The sequence below is a fragment of the Mesoplodon mirus genome, assembly GCF_964341445.2.
Source record: "Mesoplodon mirus genome assembly, chromosome: 18".
In the NCBI taxonomy this organism is placed as follows: Eukaryota; Metazoa; Chordata; class Mammalia; order Artiodactyla; family Ziphiidae; genus Mesoplodon; species Mesoplodon mirus.
In genome coordinates, this window is record NC_138994.1 from 14,620,367 (window position 1) to 14,642,040 (window position 21,674).

The following is a 21,674-nucleotide window of genomic DNA, read 5'->3' on the forward strand; positions in this document are numbered from 1 at the left end:
TTAATTATGCCAATTTCATAGACCTCCCCTCAAATTGTATCTTGTTTCCAGTTGCATTTATTTCATTACTCTGGACATGAAAATTTTATTGGCTGGTTGTATTTATTCTCTAGTGATTTGTTTTTTCTTGTACCTTTGCCATTTTTTCTGTTGGGCATTCATTTTTTTTAAATTTACATAATTTTTTCTGTATTAAAGATATTAATCCTTGTCATATATATGTCCCAGTTTGTTTTTTGGCTTTTCATTTTAATAGACTTTATTTTTTAGAGCAGTTTTAGGTTCATAACAAAATTGAGGGGAAAGTACAGAGATTTCCCATATACCCCTGCCCCTACACATGCAAAGCCTTCCCATTACCAACATCCCCACCAGAGTGGTACATTTGTTACATTGGATGAACCTACAGTGACACATCACTATCCCCCAAAGTCCATAGTTTACATTACGATTCACTCTTGTACATTGCATGGGTTTTAAGAAATGTAATATAATGACATGTATCCACCACTATAATATCATACAGAGTAGTTTCACTGCCCTAAAATTTTTCTGTGCTCCACCTGTTTACCGCTTCCCACTCCCCCCAATCTCTGACAACCAGGATCTCTGACAAAAGGATAGTGATCCTTTTACTATCTACATAGTTTTTCCTTTTCCAGAATGTCATAGAGTTGGAATCATATAGTAAGTTTCCAACTCTGCCTTTTCAGATTGGCTTCTTTCACTTAGTAATATGCACTTAAGTTTCCTCCATGTCTTTTTCATGGCTTGATAGCTCATTGCTTTTTATCGCTGAATAATATTCCATTGTCTGGATGTACTGAAGTTTGTTTATCCATTTACCTACCAAAGGACATCTTGCTTGCTTCCAAGTTCTGGCAATTATGAGGGGCCACCAAAGGGTGGCATTATTTCCAGCCCCTCTCCCCCAGTCCTCCCCACCGCCACTCCATATGCACACAGCACAATTTCTGAAACTGCACACCCTTCCCAACATGCTGTGTCCTGCTCACCCCACGGGGCAGGCCAAGGTTTGCAGAAACCAGATCCAGGATGGACACTTGCTCCGACAGAGTCCAGGGTAAAGGCTCCTGCTCCCCTGCTGTGGTGGAAGGACTGGGGCCCTGAGGTGAAGGAGCCCCAGAGAGAGGGCCCCCCAACACCTTCCTGCAGCAACTTGCCTCCAGGCAAAAGTCTGCTTAAACCCTTTTACAACTCCTGAGGGGGAAATTATTTGCATTAATTAATTGACTGACTAATTAATTCAAGACACTATACTTGGGACCTACAGCTGGGGTTCCATCGACTTACTGTTCAACTGAATCAAAAGGCTCAGAAGGAAGAAAAGCAAGAGCTAACTTAAAAGTTTGGATTTTTAAAAATGTTAAAGTCTGGCTGCAATGTCTCTTTGACCTTGAGAACCACAATTCAATAATTTTGGAGGAAGGGAATTCCCTGGCAGTCCAGTGGTTAGGACTCTGCGCTTCCACTGCAGAGGGCATGGGTTAAATCCCTGGTCAGGGAACTAAGATCCTGCATGCTCCTCGTCATCACCAAAAAAAAAAAAAAAAAAAAAAAACCCAAAATAATAATTTTGGAGGTTTCTTCCTTCCTGCTCAAGCTTTTTCTGAAAACAGACACTTCCCGTATATATCAGTTATCTATAGCCCCGTAACAAAGAACTCCAGAACTTAGCAACGTAAAACCACCATCTTCAGTTTGCTCACAGGGCTTCCCGTTGGGCTGGGCCAAGTCAGGCTGTTCTGCTGGGTGCTCTGGGGCTTCCTCAGGCAGCTGTCACCAGCTGGGAGCTCAGCCGGGTGGAGGGTCTGAAATGGTCTCTGTCCATGAGGTTTGGGGACTCTGATGCTGTCAGCTGTGTCTCTGTCTCCTTGTGGTCTCTCATCATTTGTGCCTGGGCTTCCTTACATGGTGGCAGGAGTATACCAAGAGTGAGAATACAGAAGGTTCTTGAGGCCAGGCTCTGGAGCTCATAGAATGTCACTCATACCACATCCTATTGGCCAAAGCCACTTGAAAGGCCAGCCGAGATTCAGGGGTAGGGAAACAAACACCACTCTAGGAATTTGGGGCCATATTTAATCTCCAACTCTGTGCCTGACATTGCAGGAGTTGCCAGATGGACAAAGAACACGCTTGCTATGTTTTGCTGTGGCAGAGCTGGCTTTTCTTATTCATTTCTGTTTTGCATTTTGGTGATCTTCAGAAAAAATGTTATATTTCTTAGAGTTTAGCATCTTCTCCCTCTACCTATAAAACATTTTTAACTTATAGCATATTGGGAGTTATTGCCTTAGATAAACCATCCTTATAATTTTAATGTACCACACAATAATTTTATGAACAAGCCAAATTATATACCACACATATTCTTAAAACCAAATTGCTCTGTATGTGTAAAAAGATAAAAAATAAAAATTGTACGTATTTCAATTTTCCCAGGATTTTATTTCCATGTTTTTCTATGACTTCAAAATTCCCAGACATTTAACATTTTCATCCCAGGCATGAGTATTAAATCTCTGTGTTCTGTGCCAGGCTTGTGCTGAGAGCTGGGGATGCAGAAGAGCAAACGAGATACGACCCTTAACCCCACGGCAATGGGTGTTCAGGCAGAAACAGATGTGGCCCTAGGTGACCTAGATGACTGTACAGTCATCTGCTATGACAGGCCCTAAATAACAGAGAATGAAGTCTTCTATCAACTTTGCTCCAGTTTGAACCATGGAACCCCAGCTGTAGGTTCCAACATAATGTCTTGAATTAATTAATCAATCAATTAATTAATGCAAATAATTTCCCCCTCAGGAGTTGTAAAAGGGTTTAGGCAGACATCTGCCTGGGGGCAAGTTGCTGCAGGAAGGTGTTGGGGGGGGTCTCTCTCCTGGGCTCCTTCCCCTCAGGACCCAATCCTTCCACCACAGCAGAGGAGCAGTGACTTCGGCCAGGACTCTGTCGGAGCAAGTGTCCATCCTGGATCTGGTTTCTGCAAACCTTGGCCTGCCCTGTGGGGTGAGCAGGATGTAGCATGTTGAGAAGGGCATGCAGGTTTTGGAGGATCGTGCTATGTGCGTGTGGAGTGGCGGTGGGGACAACTGGGGGAGAGGGGCTGGAAATAATGCCACCCTTTGGTGGGCCCTCTCTGGCTGGGCTTGGAGGTGAGCCTGGATGGGCCGGCCCCGTCGGGGAAGCACACCAAGCACGTGCTCTCCGGCCACTGCGGCCTCATTGTTCAGTAAGCAGATTATGAAATGCTGTGTGAAGCGGCATGGTGGGGGGCTGTCTTCAGACCTTCGGCTTGCCTTGTTTTGCAGACAGTCATTGCATAGTGCAGCCAGTCAGGATCCCCTCAGGAGGACAGGGAATCCCTCAGCCTTTTTGGGTCCGAGTTTGCCGTGTGGCTGCGTGCTTCAGCTTGTCTACCTACCCTCCCATCCAGCTGTCTATCTTTACCTGAGTCTGTTTCCTGGGAGAGCGCAGGTGCCCCTCAGAAATGGGAGGACCTGGCTCAGCCCACTTCCTTAGGCAGGTGGGGAAGAACTGCACACCAGGCCCAGTGTTGTTCTAGAAGCAGCCAAGTTTCTAAAAAGGCCAGTCTTCCTCTTTGAGGAAGTTCCGAGTTAGAGGGATTGTGCTTGAACAATCCAGAGTAGCTTCATTTGGAGACCTGGTGCCCATCAGAGGAAGAGGTGCCTCAGGATTAATTGCCTCCGACACTTTTATGTTCTCGGCTGAAACAGGAAAGCAGGATAAAGTGATTGCAGTCTTACCTCTGTGGGATATCAGGGTTGGGATCCAGAACCGATGCTTGCCTTTACTCTGGCGATATTTTAGCAGTCATCTGCTAGATGTTACTATTAAATCTCAAGAGACAGCATTTAACCTGTGGTGTAGCTGAATCCATATAATAAAATATTTGGCAACCGAGGAGCCAAACAAAATTATTAATTTTTTAAAGAAGCAGAATAAGATAATGGGGTTGTATTGCTGAACTTTGAACTTAGAAACAGTTAAATACACTGATGAAGGCGTGGGCCACAAAACTTGGGTTCAAATTCCAGCTCTACCGCCTGCTAGCTCTGTGACCTTGGACAAATTACTTAACCTTTCTGAGCCTCAATTCCCGTTTTGTACAATGGTGGTAATAACCGCCCATTTCCTAGGATTTATTGTGAAGCTTATATGTGATAAAAAGCACATGAAAAGTGGTTAACACAGAGCTAAGCGTTTACTATTAGTATTAATAGTATTATAACACAAATGTTTCCTTATGGAACCACTGTTCTTTCAGGAAAATACTGAACCAATTTGAACCCAAATGGAAGCCCCACGCTGTCTAAAGTGGTCACAAAACAGCTTCTTTTAGTAAGCCCTTAAAACCAGGGTGCCCAGCACTGAGCACTGTTCATTCTACACGAAGCCATGTTATTATCTTCGCTGTGCAAAAGAGGAAACAAAGGCTCAGAGAGGCTTGGTAACTTGCCCAAGGTCACACAGCAAGGGCTCAAACCCAGTCAGTAGGACCTCATCTGCCATTATGACAACCTAATATCTCTGTTAAGGTGGAACAAAATTTGATCACAAAAATCCTTTCCCACCCACATTAAAGTGTAATTGGGCAAGACCTATGATAGGATTCATTCGTTCATTCATTCATGGGTGTCCGTGGACAGCCTCTATGTGCCCAGCGTGTTCGGCTATATCTCTGAGTGTGCACGCACGTTTAAATGGTTTCCCCAGCCCTCCCTGCCCTTCCCTCATGGCTGCACAACAGAGAAATGTGTGGCCCTCACATGACTTGCTCCACCAGCTCCCCCTCCAGCGTGGACGCCCACCTGCAGTTCCCGGACAGCAGTGGCCTCCTGCAGCCCCCGCGCTGGGACGAGCCGCAGCGGGCCTGCGCCTTGGAGCAGATCTGTGGTGTGTTCCGAGTGGACTTGGGTCACATGCGCTCCCTCCGCCTCTTCTTCAGGTGAGGCCCTCTTGGCCACGTCCTGGAAGCTGCCTGTGTGCCGTGTCCCGGGGGGCCATGCTTGGGTCCAGCGCCCCTGCATCCCCAAACACCTGCTTCCCAACATCACTAGTCTCGTCAGCAGTGCCCCCTGCGGCTGCCCCACAGAAGCTGGGTCTGGGTAGCTCCCAAACTCTTTCCTCTGCTTTCAGGGTGATGGTAAAAGCAGCTGTTGCTTGGAGCTCTGGTTTGGGGAAAGACGACGAACCAGGGCTACACAGAGAGCAGTTGCTGCAGGCTGCCCCTGGTCACCCACCCAGAGGCCCAGCGTGCTCAGAATAGGCCATGGCTTTCTAGAGGGAGGCACCCTTTCCTTCATTATGGGGAACCATCCCTTTTAGTTCCCTAACGGCCACCTCATGTCTCTCTTCCTGAAAGGCAGGGTGGCCCAGCCACAGGAAAGCACCAACCAAGACTGGTGCTTAGAAGAAGCAGGCGTGTCTCTGTGGGAGTTCCCAGACCCAGAGCCACATTCCGCCTTTCATGGAACGGAAGCCAAGTTTGGGCGATGGCCCTGAGGCATGTGTCGTGAATTTCCCCAGAGGATTCTCCCAGAGTGCCTTCCATGCCGGATGGGGAAGCCTGCTGGAGGGGCGTCCCTTAGCGCCCGCCCCATCTGGGTTCAAAACCTGATTCCCTGTCAGGGCATCCACCCCCAGGACTCCCGGAGAGAAGGGAGGATATGACCTGGCAGGCAAGGGTGGGTACAGAAGGCTGCTCTGGCAGGTCTCCCGGGAGTGAGGACAATACAACCTGGGGTCTCCCAGGAAGGGAGCTGCTTTGCCTTCTTCAGCAAAGGGGTGATGGCTTCTGTTGGGGCATAATTCTGTCCCCTTGCCTCCAGCAGCCAAACTCCACGGGGACTTTCTGTTTCCTGCCTCTGAGGTTGGCAATAGGGGCCTCTGATTATACTTGGAAATAAAAACCCATGTTTACATATTCATGGGTCTGTTCTCTTCCCCCCTCTGATGGCCACTCAGCGATGAGGCCTGCACCAGCGGCCAGCTGGTCGTCGCCAGCCGGGAAAGCCAATACAAGGTGTTCCACTTCCACCACGGTGGCCTGGACAAGCTGCCCGACGTGCTTCAGCAATGGAAATACTGCGCAGAGACGCACCTCAAAGACCAGGTAGCCCGGAGGAGGGAGGCCCTTCACCACCCCTGGAGGCACCTGGCTGCTGAGACACCCCCCCTCCCATTCCCCCCTCCCCTCCAACGGGGGCCCAGGACATTGGCTCTCTCCCCCGGAGACCCAGGCCTCTCCTGTGTGACCCGTGGTCGCTGGGGGCCTACAGAGCAGCAATTTGGGATTTGAAACATGTGCCCAGGCTTCTTGTAAAGGCAGTACTCCGCACTTGAAAAATCATGTTTTGACAAGGCTTCCTGCCATATTTTGCTCAATCTACATACAAATGTAATAAGAGCTCTTTAATTATCTGGTTAAGATACTGTATGTGCTTATTAGAAACGGGCTGACTTTAAAATTCCCTTCCTTCCCACAGAGCCTCCTGCTGGCTTCCCTTATTACAGTAGCATGGCTTTTTCCCCCCCCGTACATTGAACAACCTTTGATTTTTGAATTAAATGTCAGCTGCAGTTTTGCCCTGGATCCGTGACTGCCCGTGGAGACAACCTGACAGGCGGGCTCCCCGCTCGCAGAACAGCCATCCCTTTGTATGTGGCCAATCACATGTAATTTATTGCAGGCCCTCCCGGCAGAGGGAAGTTGGCCGTCCGAGGCATTAATTCCGTCTTTGCAGCGGGGCTGGAGGGAGAGTGGGGCGCGGCGGTCGATGGGAGTGGGCCGGGAGCCGGGAGCGCGAGGGGGGACCATGGTAAGAGGACGGTATTTTCTTTTGAATTGTGTCTAATTACACTTGCCATTTAGGGGTTTGTATGCGGGGAAGAGGCGTCCCCCTCCTTTCGGAAGAGAGAGGGAGGAAGGCTTACATCCCGCGAAGAGCGCGGCTGGCTTCGAAAGCGAAGCGGCTGAGACACTGATCCCCAACTGTCCTCCGTCCAGCAGGTCGCCGACGAAAAGACGTGCATGCAGTTCTCCATTCGGCGTCCCAAACTGCCGTCTTCCGAGACGCACCCCGAGGAGAGCATGTACCGACGGCTGGACGTCGCGGCCTGGCTCCGCCACCTGAACGCGCTGGGCCAGGTGGAGGAGGAGTACAAGCTCCGCAAGGTGAGGCCCGGTGTGCCCGCGGGGCCCGATTCAGGACCAGGGGTCGGGGCCGTGCCCACGGGCCGCCTCCGCGGGGTGCGTCCGCTGGTGCCAGAGCTGGCTGTGTGAACGCGCCCGATAGAGCAATCAAAGCCGCTGCGATGAAAAAGCAACCTCCGGAGTGGGTTTGGAGGACCCCGCGTCAGCCTGTATAGCAGAGCTCGCAGCCCGCGCCGCGATTCCAAAACCGGGATTAGGCCCTGACGTGAGAACGACAGGTTAATCTGAGTGCCGCACCAGGGGGGGCATTGACATTGAAATGAGCCTGGTTTGTGTCCTGTATGGGAATGGGGGGCCGGCACTTTCCCCTTCCAAACATGTGCAAATTGCAGCGATCTGAATCAAGGCATCAGTTGTCAAGAAGGCGCAGCAAAGCCACCAAAACACAGATCTCCGGGGATTTGGGGGTCCTTTGAGCAGCCCTGCTTTGGCCCCTCCCCAACTTTTGCCGCTTCCTCCAGGCCATTTTCTTCGGCGGCATTGATGTGTCAATCCGGGGGGAGGTCTGGCCCTTCCTGCTGCGTTATTACAGCCACGAGTCGACGTCGGAGGAGAGGGAGGCGCTGCGGGTGCAGAAGAGAAAGGAATACGCCGAGATCCAGCAGAAAAGGTGACCGCGGCGACCGGCCGGGGCCCACTCGAACCGCGGAGGGAAACGAAACCCACCCCAGCGCCGCGGAGGGAAACCCACCCCAGCGCCGCGGAGGGAAACCCACCCCAGCGCCGCGGAGGGAAATGCCATTTGGAAAGGCAATTTGAGGTGCAATTCAGCATTGATAATATGTTCCGTGACCCATAGTTTCCTTGAAAAATGGGTCTCCCAGGACCGTGAGAGATGGGGCTGGATAAGTGCAGTTATTACCCCAGCGCCCGGCCCCGGGACTGGCTCTCTTTAGCTCGCATATCAAGATTTTAGAATTCTTTTTCAACGTACTTAACGAGGCGCTGACATCCTGCCGCAGAACGCCGGGGTGGCGGGGGTGTTTGGGGGGCACTGGGACTGCTGAGGTCTGTTTGGGCCTCGCTGATCCCGCGGCTGCGGTCAGCTCTCTGTTTGGGACCCGTGAGGCCGAGTTCATGTTTGGAAAGCCTTGTGCACCGCCCCCACCCCACCCCAGGTCAGTGGGAGCCGGAGGGTTTGCCAGCGGCCCCAGTTCCCATCTGGGAGCAGGGCTGAGCGGGACGCCCGCGCCAGCCGGGAGCGTATGTGCCGCTTGCTGACCCCCCAGCGGGCGCTCTGCTCCATGCCAGGCTTTCCATGACCCCTGAAGAGCAGAGAGCGTTCTGGAGGAACGTGCAGTTCACCGTGGACAAGGATGTGGTACGGACAGATCGAAGCAACCAGTTCTTCCGAGGAGAAGGCAATCCCAATGTGGAGAGCATGAGGTACCACCTCCCGGGCCAGCATGGTTCCTCCCCCCTCGGTTTCACTCCCATCTGCCACCTCACCCCTCAGGCCTCAGTTGACCCTCTGGGAAGCGGCCGAGCAGCAGCTTCTGCAGGGGTCAGGGGTCTTTCCTCCAGGTTCAATGCCCCAGTATCAGAGGGTCGTTAGCTATTTTAGGCAATGTCAGTGGGTCTCTTATTGTCCTAGAGACCCAGGGAAGGCCTGTAGGCCCCACCTGCTGGACATCCACCAAGCTTAACCTTGCTTGTCTCACACCAGCCGTGGCCAGCCTCCCCCTGAGTGTCTCTGTCTCCCACTGGGTGGTCTTCTGGATGATAAAGCCACACAGGGCTGAGGCTGGCATCTTTGACGTTCTGCTACCTCCTGGCAAATAATTGCACAAAATTAGCAGCCCATGAAAACGTTCCTGGCCAGCCCACCCTTTGTCACAGGCAGTTGACAATTAAGAAAATCAGACCCACATTCCTCCTCGCCCTGCTCTCGAGGGGCTGGGCTGGTGAGTGCCTAATTGCAGGCCATTACCTTTCCCCAGGCTCTGGAGACGGTCCCAGAGCTGCCCTCCTTCCTCTGAGGTCAAGGTGAAAGATGGGGGCCCGGACAGCCCAGGGTCTCCAGCCTGGGGTTCTACTGGCCTGCACAACAACACACTGCTACGTTGTGGCCACCCTCCACTGACCTCCCTGCTCTCTGCACTGCGTCTCCAGGAGAATCCTGCTGAACTATGCAGTGTACAATCCAGCCATCGGCTACTCCCAGGGCATGTCGGACCTGGTGGCACCCATCCTGGCCGAGGTCCTGGACGAGTCAGACACCTTCTGGTGCTTTGTGGGTTTGATGCAGAACACGATCTTTGTCAGCTCTCCTCGGGACGAGGACATGGAGAAACAGCTGGTGAGGCTCTCAGATGTGTATGGCTTGGCTGCTGTGGGTCAGCAAGCAGCAGAAAAGCCCGGGTCAGCCTTGCCGATGGACTATGGGGGGCTTAGCCCTGGGCCTCTGGGATAGGGCCAGCTCCCCCAGGAGGGACGCACGGTGTTCCCAGGTCCCAGGACACGTGTTGCCATCCCCACCTCACACTCCTGCAGGTCCAGAGTCTGGACTGTGCAGGGCCCTCCCCTTGTGGCTTCCCACCTCCCTGCATGTGGCATCCCAACCCAGGCTCCCTGGGAGACAAAGAAGGGGGGGTCCCTATCACACCTGACCCTGTGCTTTGTAAAATGGTTCCTCAGGTGCATCTGGGCCCCCTGCAGGGGTCCAACATAGCCAGGGTTCTGGGGGTGGGGATGGGAGGGGCTCCTGAAACCACCTCGAGGCCCACTGGGTAGTCGTCACAATCGTACCTCGAGGGCAGCAGGCTTGCTGTGCGCAGCCGGCACCCCTCCCTTCATGGCCTCCCCTAACCTACACAGACCAGGCAGCACTGAGAATTGGGAGCGAGGCGGCAGAGCTGGGTAAGGCAGGGCCAGGAGTGTGCACTCTTTCCTGACCTAGCATCTGTGCACTCCAGGCACCTGCCAGGTGCTGCTGGCACAGGGAGATGGTCTCAGGTCCCCAGTCTGCAAGAGATTCTTGGTCTGGAAGCTGACAGTGTGAGGAGAGGATGCTGGGTGCCAGGGAGTGATACAGAAAGAGCTCTGGTGATATAGATGGGAACCAAGACAGGCGTCCCAATGTCTCCTTGGACTAGGCCAACCCCACGGCACATGGGGTCTGGCCCTGGACACTGCCAGGCCTGCCGAGACTTGGCTGAGCAGAGCTCTCTGGGCAATGACACTGGGTGCCCCGGTCAGGTTGGTGGCCCACATGCAATGAGGGTCGAGCTGAATGGAGGGCCTCAAATGCCAGGCCAAGGAGCGTGTCCCATCGACTAGCCATTAGGAAGCCGTTGAAGACTATGGATGGGAGAGCAGAACACAGCAGGGGATTGGATGAGGGGGAGCCAGGAGCAGGCAGGTGGGGATTGGAAGGTGAGGGGCAACAGAGCGGGGGTGGGGAGCACCCGTGAGGGAGGGAGGGGGTCAGCTGCATGCGTGGCCTTGGCCCTGCTGTAGGCCACTGGGTGGAAAGACTGGCCAGTCGGGAAGGATCCTCAGATCCAGTTCCCGTGCCATCCCAGCCGCTGTCTCAAGTGGGAACAATGGGTCGCTTGTGTGGGAAGGGGCCTGTGAGTCACCAAGCCCCCACCCCAGGATCTGGCTGGGATCTCAGCCGAGCCTGCCCACTCCAGCCGAGCCTGCCCACTCTGCGCTCTCTGCATCGGCCCTGTGATGTCAGGTTTCCACGGTACCTACAGAGGCAGTTACGGGCTCTGATGCGAGTCGCCCCTGATGGGCTCTGAAGCACGTGGCCCCATGACTCGTTAGCTGCCAGAGATTGATTTTACAACGGTGCTGGTGAAGTCAGCAGCCCAAGCAGGACGTTGCCAGAAATAGCCTCGATCTTATCCCACGTCACTGGGTGGTGACCTTGAGTGCAGGAATTGAGCCTCTTGGGGTTCAGAAACGCCCCCTCTCTGCTCTAAATCAGCTCTGGAAGATGATGGATCTTGGTGATCAGAGCGGAAGGTGGTTGAGTGGGTGTGGGGGAGGGGGCGTTGTCAATGGATGATCTGCTCGACATCCCAGAAAGGAGGGGGCGTCAGAAACAGCCCCATATGGCGCCTGAGCCCTGGGGGTCTTCCTAGCCTCGGACCTGCCACTAGCCTCCTGGTCCACATCAGGGTGCTATGCTCTGCCTTGCCCTGGGCCACGCCACAGCCTCCAAAACAGTCTGAAATCTGGGCTAAGCTGACAAAGACAGGTGTGAGTCAGACTTCCAGCGACAGAACAAAATAAGTGGGTGCAGTGACATGTAGCAGGTAGAGACCTCGCGCATGGCACACAGGCTTTGGCGGCGGGGGAGGGGTGGACCGAGGCAGGGCCTCGGTGGGAGTGGGCTTCCTGGGCCAGGCAGGCAGGCGTGCTCGGGGCTGGGGGGCTAACTCATCTCGGCCTCGCCCCCAGCTGTACCTGCGGGAGCTGCTGCGGCTGACGCACCTGCGCTTCTACCAGCACCTGGTCTCGCTGGGCGAGGACGGCCTGCAAATGCTCTTCTGCCACCGCTGGCTGCTGCTGTGCTTCAAGCGGGAGTTTCCCGAGGCTGAGGCTCTGCGGATCTGGGAGGCCTGCTGGGCCCACTACCAGGTGAGCCAGGTGCGGTGCCCAGGGCTGGGGGCTGGGACAGCGGCTCCAGAGCGACAGTCGCCGTCCTGCACCCAGCCTAAAAGGAAGGCGGGGTGCCCACATAACTGTGCGCCTCCTCTGGGGTCCCCCTCCACCATCCCTGATCCCTTGCAAGCCGCAGTCAGCCCCTCACATGGCGACTGCCTTCCAGTCCCACGTGGCCAGCCTCAGACCTGCAATTCCCCTCTCAAGTAACTGAAATCGATGCAAATTGCCCACTGACTGCACTCATTACCACGTTCTGGGGCTGAGCACGCTCCTGTCACAACCAATCAGCATGAAAGACATTGCGGGGCCGAGCAGGACGCCAGTGCCCACATGCTGGAGCCAGTGCCCGCCTGCCTGCCCCCTCGGGACGGCTCAGAGAAAGGGCCTGAGATCTTGCTTCCCCATCAGCCCCTCTGAGAGCCCGGGCCCGGCCCACTGTCCCCACCCGGGGATGTGATTTCCACTTGCTGTCCACCGTTATCATTGTCTCCTCAACAAATTCCCCTGAGAGTGTCGAACTGGCCCTGTCACACAGCTTTAATGCCCAAATTAGCAACAAGCTGGCGACGTGAAAGGATAGGCAAGTCTCTCTGAATCCATCAGCCTTAAAAAAAAATAGTATTGACGTATCCGGGAGGTGGCCAGGACCCTTTCTGCAAGAGTGGGCTCCATCCTCCCTGCGGCAGCCGGAGCAGCTTGGATGAGACAAACCTCGCTGATACGTGGGCACGCCCACCAGCCCTTGGAAGTGCATCAGCATTTCCCCTCCTTACTAATGCCAAAGAAGGATTATGTCTGATAGAAGTGAGTGTGAACAAATGTGGTGCTGGTGCCACAGGCTGCCTTTGTGTTCATCCATCCTCACCCGCCTCCTGCCCCTGCCCCCAGCCCGGCCCAGGTCTGGGCTGTGATTCCTGCGTGGATTAGCGTGCTCGACGTGCACTGCAGGCTGGAATCAAGGAAGCATTGGCAAGGATGGTCCAAAACACTGGATCACATTAAAAAAAAAAAAAAAAAAAAGTGTGTCCACTTTTCAAAGCCTCATTGCATGTTTTTCCAGCAGCAAGTTTGCCACCCTCGTGACATCACATTTAGGCTAATGTTACAAGTGAACTCAGAGCATTACCCAACAAATGGGGCCATTTCCAAGGCTAAATTTAGCCACATTTGGCCCCACCACTTGATCAAATTAGTGGCAGGAGATTGGAAGGGGGGGTAGGATGACTGTAGTGGGCGTAGGCTAATTCATTAGAGTGAGCTTGTGGAGAGGGGGGTGGTCACTACCAGCTGCTTTAACTTTTAAAGTGTCCCCAGAGTGAGAAAGGCTCTGTTTCATTCATTTATGATACTTCTAGTTTGCCCTCGGGGGCTGGGCTGCCCTGGGCCTTGTCCAGTGAACTGGGATTAGTCCTGTACTGCCATCCAGCCCCATTTAGAATGTGCCCCACCTTTTCTGCCCCAGAGTCCTCTCTGAGAGGAGGTAGACATGCTCCATCCTCCGTCCTCCCCAGCTACCCCCAACCCACCGCCAGCCCTGGCCACAGTTCGAATAGCTGTAGAAGGATCGTTCTGAGCCACAGCAAGACCATTCTGGATTAATTCAGAGGAAGGGGCTGGGCAACCTGGGAATGGTCTCTTCAGAGTGGGTGAGGTGTGGGGTGTTTGCTGCCCATAACTTCTGCCCACATCCAGGGCTCCTCCTGGCCCTGTTTGCAAAGGAACAAAGTTCTGTCTGGCTGGGTGGCCGACGTCAAGAGACTAAACACAGGCTTCCTGGTGGTCCTTGTCCTTCCTCTGCCCCCGGGAGCAAGTGTGACTCAAAGGCGGTGTGCCCTCAAAGTGTCCGGGCCGGAGAGCGCACAGGATGTACCCCCGTCAGGACCAAGTGCCGGCTTCCTGCTGTGGGCCAGACCTTCCTTTCTGGGCAGCCATATGAGGCAGCCTCCAAGGAAGACAGCGGAGTCCTCAATGGGCTCTGTAAAGCTGGTTAAAGATGGTGGGCTCATTGTAGGGAGCTCCATGGGGACCATCGGGATCTGCTGTGCTCTGCTCTGAGGCTCTTCTCCCCACTTTCTTATCAACAAACCTAAGAGTCATCTCTGGGGCACAAGTTGGGACGTTTGGGCTGGAGGCAGGAGGACAATGACCAGTGGGTGGCTGCCAGAAAGTTCTTTCTCACTGGTGTGTTCTGTGACCCACTGGAGCGTGTTCTGATGCACCGTCTCTCAAGAGAATGGGCACAGGCCAGCCTTCAGAGCAGCGTGTTCTTTGTCCCTGTGCTGGAAAGCCTCCCAGAGGGCTCCCCGAAGGGTAAGAGCAGCCCGTGGGTGGCCAGCTGCAACATCGCCCCTTTGTATGTCACAGCAGCCTTTGGATGGAGGTGCTCACACTGGCCCATTTGCAGGTGGGGAAACTGAGGATGAAGGAGGTTGCTGGGCTTGGCTAGGGCCACTTGAAACCAGACGACCTCACCTCGAGCCCTTACCCCGCACCTCTGCACTTGGCCTCTACCTGCAGGCAGGGCCTGGGGCTGGGTCAGGGGCCTTATCTGAACCCACTCTCTACCCCCCAGACGGATTACTTCCACCTTTTCATCTGTGTGGCCATTGTGGCCATCTACGGGGATGATGTCATTGAGCAGCAGCTGGCCACCGACCAGATGCTTCTGCACTTTGGAAACCTGGCCATGCACATGAATGGGGAGCTTGTTCTCAGGAAGGTGAGTGTGTCTGGGGGCCCTCCCATATGCGGAGCCCCACCCCTTCACTTCCAGAGCTCCGCCCCCACGCAGCCCCCCACAAGCCCCGCCCTCCACATATGCAGAGCCCTGCCCACACACAGAGCCCCACCCCTTCACTTCCAGAGCCCCGCCCCCACACTCCAGCCACCCTGGGAGCTCCTGACCAAGGCCCAGTGGTCAGCATGTCTGGCGGCTGCTCAGGGTGCCTGGCAAAAGAGGCCTCTCTCCTCATGGACTGAACAGATTACCCGGTTTGATAGACAGGTCCTCCACCTGGGGTACCTCACTCCTAGCCCAGAGCCAGGAAAACTGAGCAGGAGGCTTAGGGAGGGGAGGTGGCCACTTTTATCCAAAGTTAGTGGAATAAAGGGGGCCTTTGCCACCTCCCCACTTCCCAGGCTCCTACTGGAGTCTGCTTCTTAAAGCTCTCTGGTGTCTCCCAGGGGCAGTGAGGAGGGCCTGGGGTCAGGGTGGGGTGGGTAGGAAGAGGGTGGTGGAAACAGACCCTGCAGGGTGGAGAGGTGGAACCGTGGGGCCAGGCCGAGCCAGGGAGGGACAGGGTGGGCCTTGTGCCGCTTTTGTCTGCCCTGTTTACCCTCCATATGAAGGCCACTGGGGGAGCCTTCTTTGTGTCAAGCCACATGGAAGCACTGCTCCGGAAACCATGTGAGTCCCGTCCCTCAGCTGGATCACGGTGTTGAAAGGGACGGGGCAGGCAGAGCCCTCACCCTGACCTGGCACAGGGCGAGCCCTTGGGCGCTGGCTATTGCTGCCCTTGCTCTTGGGCCACTGGCTGTCCCCCAACCCCCTCATCACTGCCTGTCCTCTCTGTTTGCAGGCAAGGAGTTTGCTCTATCAGTTTCGCCTCCTGCCACGGATCCCCTGCAGCCTGCATGACCTGTGCAAGCTGTGTGGCACTGGCATGTGGGACAGTGGTTACATGCCCGCCGTGGAGTGCACAGGCCAGCACCCGGGGTCTGAGAGCTGCCCATATGGGGGCACTGTGGAGACGCCTTCGCCCAAGCCCCCCAGAGAAGGCAGGAAGGGCCCAAAAACGCCCCGGGAAGGCTTCGGTTTCCGCAGATAGGTTGGGCTCCCTGTGCTAGACGAGGGGTCAGGGAACCTCAGCCAGGTCCCCAGCATGGGGGAGGGGGTGGGGCTAGGCTTGAAGGGGATGGGATGGTAGAAACGGAAGGAAAATGCCCTTGGGCGGCACGAAGGGAAACTTTTCATATTAAGGACAAAAACGGAGTCCAGAAGTGACAGAAGTGGAACCCGCCAGCTGCCCAGAGAAAAGTCACCTCCCAAGAAAGCGGGACCAGAATGCATGGCCATCCCACCTGGAGACGCAGGCTGGCTGGGTTCTCGTGTTGCCTGCCTCTGCTGGATCTCGACACGTCCCAGGAATTCCTCCAGCTTCATCAGCCACCGAAGGGTATTGCCAGGCACTGGGAAAAGCAGAGACAGAAGGAGAGGTCTTGTGCACCCACCAGTGCCGGGGAGTGCAGAACAAGGGGGTCCTGTCCAGGCCCAGAGACATCTCTGCAAGCCAGACACACCCGCCTCATCAGGCTTCATTCTCTGAAAGGACCAACCATACTCCACAGCTTCTCCAGCCACAGCTGCAAAGCTGATGTGAAGACATCTGCCCCCGATCCCCCCCCGCAGAAAAAGCCCCACTGATTTCAGGGTAAAGAGGTGTAAGAGCAGGGGGCTGGGGGCTTTCACACTCTGTCCATTTCAACATCCTGTCCTCTTGGTATGTGAAGGAATCTGCTGTCCGTGAGCCTGAGCACAGACTGTTGAAGTGTTGGATTCCTCTCCCTTTGTTGGGGAATGTCTGCATTTGGTATTGTTTAAGGCCAACCTCACCAAATACTGCAACCAACTGGGGTCTGGATGGGTTGAGGTGTGTGTGTGTGCACGCAAAATCCTCTGAAGGGAATCTGCAATGTTTGAGGGAAGGGGTACTATATTAACTGACCAACCAAGACAGAGGCACCTGAAAGTGCTAGAAAGACTCCCACTTCCCTGCAGGGCCTGCATTCTGCCATGAATGCCAGTCTTCTGTAAGTCAGCTTCTCAGGTGGTTGGACGCAAGAGTGGCCACAGTACAGTAGCCATCACTCAGGGCACCTCTGCTTTCTGTGTGGGAACGAGGTCTTCCCAGCAAGCTCTCCCTGCTCCCAAGATTCTCATCAGTTGCTCCTTCTGGGATTCAGAGAAGGACACATAAGGGCATGGGAGGGCTCCCAGTCAGTGTAAATTGGTGGAGCCATTTGCACAGGAAGCCACCTCTTGAACTGGCAGGAGCAAGGAGCCTGGAAATGTTCCTTGAATCCTCCTGCACATTCTTCTGGGGAGAAAAATTCCTGAAGTGCTGAGAGTCATCGTGGAGACACAGCCCAACTAATGCTTCTTCCTGCCCTCAGCTTTTGTCACTGAGAGTTGACGCTGCTGGATGGCGCCACTTTAAAAAGATGTTTATCAACAGGAAAGAGGAAGTTATCAGCCTCCTCCCTTCTCAGCTTCTCTCTTCTCCATGAGCCCAAGTCCTCCAGCAGGCAGGAGGCTGACACTGGTACTTCCAAGTTCCTGGCCCCTCTGTCCAAGAGCCTTTTGGAGAGACCATCCTGGAGCCCCATCAGTGCCCAGACCTTAGGGTACTGACCAGTATAGTCCAGCAGCAGGGTCCAGCTGGATGGGGGTAGACTTGTGCTCTGCTTCTGGGGAAAGAAGATCGCCTTTCCATCTGGAGGATGGGTCCTGATCCATTATGGAAATGGCTTGAGTTACCCAGGCACTATGTTGACCCTCCTCTAGAGACCATATCCCCATGAACAGGCATAACAGTTATCCATTGCCACAGTAATGCTACGTAACAAATAGCCCCCAAACATGGTAGCCTCAAATAACACACACTTACCTAGCACATGAGTCTGTGGGGCAGCAGCTCAAGCTGGGCATTTCTGGTCTGGGTGGGGCTTGCTCCCATGCCTGGAGCTGTTAAGTCCTAGGGGGGTGCTCACACATGTAGAGGTGTGTAGAGGTCAGACTTGGCTCTGCTCTGTGCCTCTTGCATCCTTCCCACAAGCCAGTCCTGGCCAAGGCAAAGGTGCAGAATCAGAAGTGTACAGGCACCTTCCCAAGCCTTGACAGATGCCCCCCGTGCTGCCACCCCAGTGGCCAAAGCAAGTCACATGGCCAGACTCAGCATCTAGGGCTGGGGAAATGGACCCTCCCCTGCAGTAAGAGAAGTGACATGGTGAGGGGCTGGGATTCGGGGAGGGGTGAGGAACTGGGCGGCTGGTATGGGGCTGGAAGAGTCTACCAGCACCACAACAAAGTCCTGGTCCAGATCACACTGTTTTGGAACTCACCTTCTACCAGGGGCGTGACTTCCCCTGAAGGGGCAAGAGATGCCTAAGAGGAGAAAGAGTGCTCCCCCTCATCCTCTGTAGCAGAAGAACGTCCCTGCATTTTACAATACCTTGTGCCTTTGGGCTGCTGTGTGTGGGGTGGAGGGAGAGGGGTCCCAGGCTCCCTCACTTTGGAGGGTCCTGGGTGGAAAACGCTCATTCTGAACCTCCCAGCTCCCACAGCCCCTCACCCCCATGGCTCCCCAGGACCCTCCCACCTCTCACCCTATGGGCTGGGTGAGGTCCCAGTGAGATCTGGGCCTCTTGGAGCAGCCAGGACCTCGAAAGCTGAAGACCTGGGTGTGTGGGCTCTGCGAGGTCCCGCTGCTCCGGAGGGATGGAGAAGGCCCGCCCCTGCACGGCTCCCTTAATCTGGATGCAATTAGAGGAAACCAGCCAAAAACCCTGCGGCAGCTGTTGCCTCAGGATTATTCTCAGCCAGCAAAAGGCATTAGGGTGATAATTCAGTCATTAGACTTTTAGCCTTCCCACCGCCAGAGCGTGCAAATACAGGATAATCAGCCCAGCACGGCCATCCTCAGCGATACTGCTTATTTAACCCATTTTTAAAAAATGACACTTAATGTTATTGGCTGGGGTGCGTGTGTATGCATACTTAAAAGTTTCCCCACCGCCAATGTCTGTGCTGACGTTACATGATGTCGTCGGGACCTCTGGGAAGAGAGGGCACCTTTGATGCGCATGTGCTGGCACAGAGAGGGCAGTGGGGCAGGGACTCACCAGCCCAGTGGGGGTTCACCCTCTCAGGGAAGGCGGATGATGGCAGGATGAAGCTGGGTGTGGGGAAGGTGGGCATACAGTGGGGTCAGGGTCTTGTTAAGTGCAGAGGGGAACAGTGTGCTATTCCAGAAGGTTCTGACTTAAGTCCCAGCAGGGGAGACTTGGAACTCACAAGTCAAGGGAATTGGAGTTCTTGAGCCAATTAGAGGGGTAGGGATAGGCAGGCTGGGAGGGGTCCTCAGCCCATCTCTGCAGAGAAGGAGGGTCTGCAGTCCAGAGGGCAGTTCCATTGGCGGCCTTGGTCTGGATGTCATCAGCAGGTAGCGCTGTGTTGTCCTGACCGGCTAAGTGTCAGGCAGGACAGAGATTTTTGAATCCAGGACCTTTGAGTTTTCTGTAAAATCCTGCTGGGGGCAGACAGCTGGACAGGATGAAGATGCTGGTTCTGAAACGAGGGCAGTGGCTGGCGGTCACTCAGCTCTGACCTTTGATGGGTAGGAAATGGGGCAAAATCTGTGGACCACAGTGAGGGACCTCTGTGGCTCTCCCCTCGGTTTTTTGTGAGGTCCCTCTGAGCTCTCTTGTCTGCTTCTTGTTCGGTAGAAATAGCTGGGAGGAGGGCAGCCCCCAGGGTGGTGGGAATCTGCTCATGGCTGTGCCCTGCACCTGCGGAAGCCTCCATCCTCTGTTTGGCCTCCCTTCCGCCGTGCAGGGAGGCTGGAGGGTGGCAGGAGCACCTGGGTTCACCCGGCCGAGAGAAGGAAGCCTCTTCCAGTTTGTCTGCCCAGCAGAGGCCCCCAGAGGCTGCCCCGCCTCGGAGGAAGGAGGAGGAGTTTCCCTGGGAAACCCCACACACGTGCAGAGGTGCAGCCCTAGACTGGCCTGCAAGCTGTGCCACAAACCCATAGCAAAGGGAAGGAGCCTGCGGGTCTGGCCTGAGGCCAGGAGCTTCCTCTGGAGACCCTGGGGAACCAGATGGCCCAGGATCTGATTAGCCCTGTGTTTCTAAGCCAGGCTGCAAGGCCGTCCCTCGAAGTGAAAGCATTCTGTCCCCGCCCGTCCTTGGCTCAGAGGGAACTGCCCCCAAAGTTGTGAAGCCTAAGAACAGGGCTCCCCTACAGAGGTTGCGCAGTGCTGTGTGGAAGGAAGACACTTACCTAGGGGTCAGGAACCTGGTTCTTGTCCTGCCTCTGACCCTTCCCAGGTGCGTGACCTTCCTGCACTCTGAGCCTCAGTTCCCTCATCTGTAGAATGAGAATGGCGCTGCCCTCCCAGCCCACCTCACAGGACTGCTGTGGGGACTCTCCAGGTGAAGGTGTCATGAAGCTGGTTTACCAGCCCCGGGGGCTTCACCTGCCACTCAGGGAAGAGACCACTGACCTTGGCCTTGCAGCCTTGGCAGAAAGGCGGCATGCTCCCAACCCGAGAGTTCGGCCTGCTTTGAGAGTCAGCAAACCCGCTCCCTTCTACACGTCCACTTTGCTGCATGTCCCCGACTAAGGGGGACCTCTCTGTGCCTCTTCTGTGAAATTCACCCCATGCCACCCCACTCCTGCCATGAGGATAACCAACCATAAGCCATGACCTTGCTGACCCCGAGAGATGTGTCTGTGTGCTGTGTGCCCAGCTCTGCATCAGGGATGAGGTCCAGGCCTCGGACCCCCACGGCTGTGAAACCCACTCAAGCAGGGGGCTGTGGCCTCCTGGGTCAGGCTGTAGAGACTGGAGAGGGGTGTCCCTTGGGCCTCTTGGGGGCAGGGCGGGCATGCAAACAGCCTGCAAGCATCTGGCCGTAAACACATTGTGCTGAATTTCTAGGTAGGAAAGTACATTTCAAGTTCAGAGATCAAGACTTGGTCATCTTCTCTCCAGCACCTTGTGTTAGTCAGAGGGCAGGGTTTCTGTTGTTTAAGGGAAAATTTAATGAAATTCCCACCATTACCAAGAGATTACTGATGTCCGTGGCTAGCATTCGTTCTCTGTATTTCATTTTGTTTTCTTGTTTTTTTTTTTTTTTTTTTTTTGTGGTACGTGGGCCTCTCACTGCTGTGGCCTCTCCCATTGCGGAGCACGGGCTCCGGACGCGCAGGCTCAGCGGCCATGGCTCACGGGCCCAGCCGCTCCGCGGCATGTGGGATCTTCCCGGACCGGGGCACAAACCTGCGTCCCCTGCATCGGCAGGCAGACTCTCAACCGCTGCGCCATCCCAGGGAAGCCCTGTTTTCTTTTTTAAATATAATCGCCCACTGGTCAGGCCATGCCCCAGGCTCGGGACTGGCCACCCTGACCCCTGGGGCCACGGCCCCCACTGTGCTTCTGGCTCTCATGGATTCCACTGCAAAGTAAATAAAATCATATTGACAACAAACACGCTCTACGGCGCCTCTAAGGAAAAGGTCCGGCGAGATTTGTTAGGTCAGAATGTGGCAGGTTCCAGTGCTGGGTGAAGAGGGCTCCCACAGAAGAGCAAGGAGGGCCGGAGGGCTGGCCAGTGGCACAGCAGGCCCTGCTCTGGGGAGCCTGGCTGCAGGCCCAGGGGTCCATCAGGCATCTGAAGGGGACGGACGCTTGGCCTGCAGCAGGGAGGAGCTGCTCGCCTCCAAGGTGGAGAGGTAGTAAGAAAGTGCCCGTGAACCCCAGTGACCGGGGGCCCCAAGACTGGCCCCAGCACCTGGAAACACACAGTGTTTTATTGAGACTTGGCTGCCAGGGCTCTGATTTCAGGAAAAGCCGAAGGCTTGCGTTTGTGAACTTTTTACGGAGGCAAAGAAAATGAATTTGACCTTGTTAAGGGTGGGAGCTAAAGGAAGAATTCAGGCATCAGCTTCTCTCATCTCCATCCCCTGGAGCCCTACTACAGGGGACACGCCCCAGGGATTACAGGGAGGTGGGC

At 55.0% G+C, this 21,674-nt stretch overlaps 1 protein-coding gene across 9 annotated transcripts in view; it reads left to right on the forward strand.

Moving 5' to 3' along the window:
- Positions 1-21,138, forward strand: part of TBC1D16 (TBC1 domain family member 16) — an 84,893-nt gene extending 63,755 nt beyond the window's left edge. Inside the window, exons 4-12 of one of the 9 annotated variants that reach the window (XM_082603467.1) lie at positions 4,835-4,996; positions 6,016-6,163; positions 7,058-7,225; positions 7,726-7,874; positions 8,516-8,650; positions 9,377-9,563; positions 11,675-11,863; positions 14,454-14,600; positions 15,460-21,138. In XM_082603467.1, coding sequence (XP_082459593.1) covers positions 4,835-4,996; positions 6,016-6,163; positions 7,058-7,225; positions 7,726-7,874; positions 8,516-8,650; positions 9,377-9,563; positions 11,675-11,863; positions 14,454-14,600; positions 15,460-15,708 — 1,534 coding nt within the window. In that variant the 3' untranslated portion in view covers positions 15,709-21,138. Of the gene's footprint in view, positions 1-4,834; positions 4,997-6,015; positions 6,164-7,057; positions 7,226-7,725; positions 7,875-8,515; positions 8,651-9,376; positions 9,564-11,674; positions 11,869-14,453; positions 14,601-15,459 lie in introns of all 9 variants that reach the window. The other 8 variants (XM_082603469.1, XM_082603472.1, XM_082603473.1 and 5 more) reach the window with 8 other exon arrangements.
- The last annotated feature ends 536 nt before the right edge of the window (positions 21,139-21,674 follow it).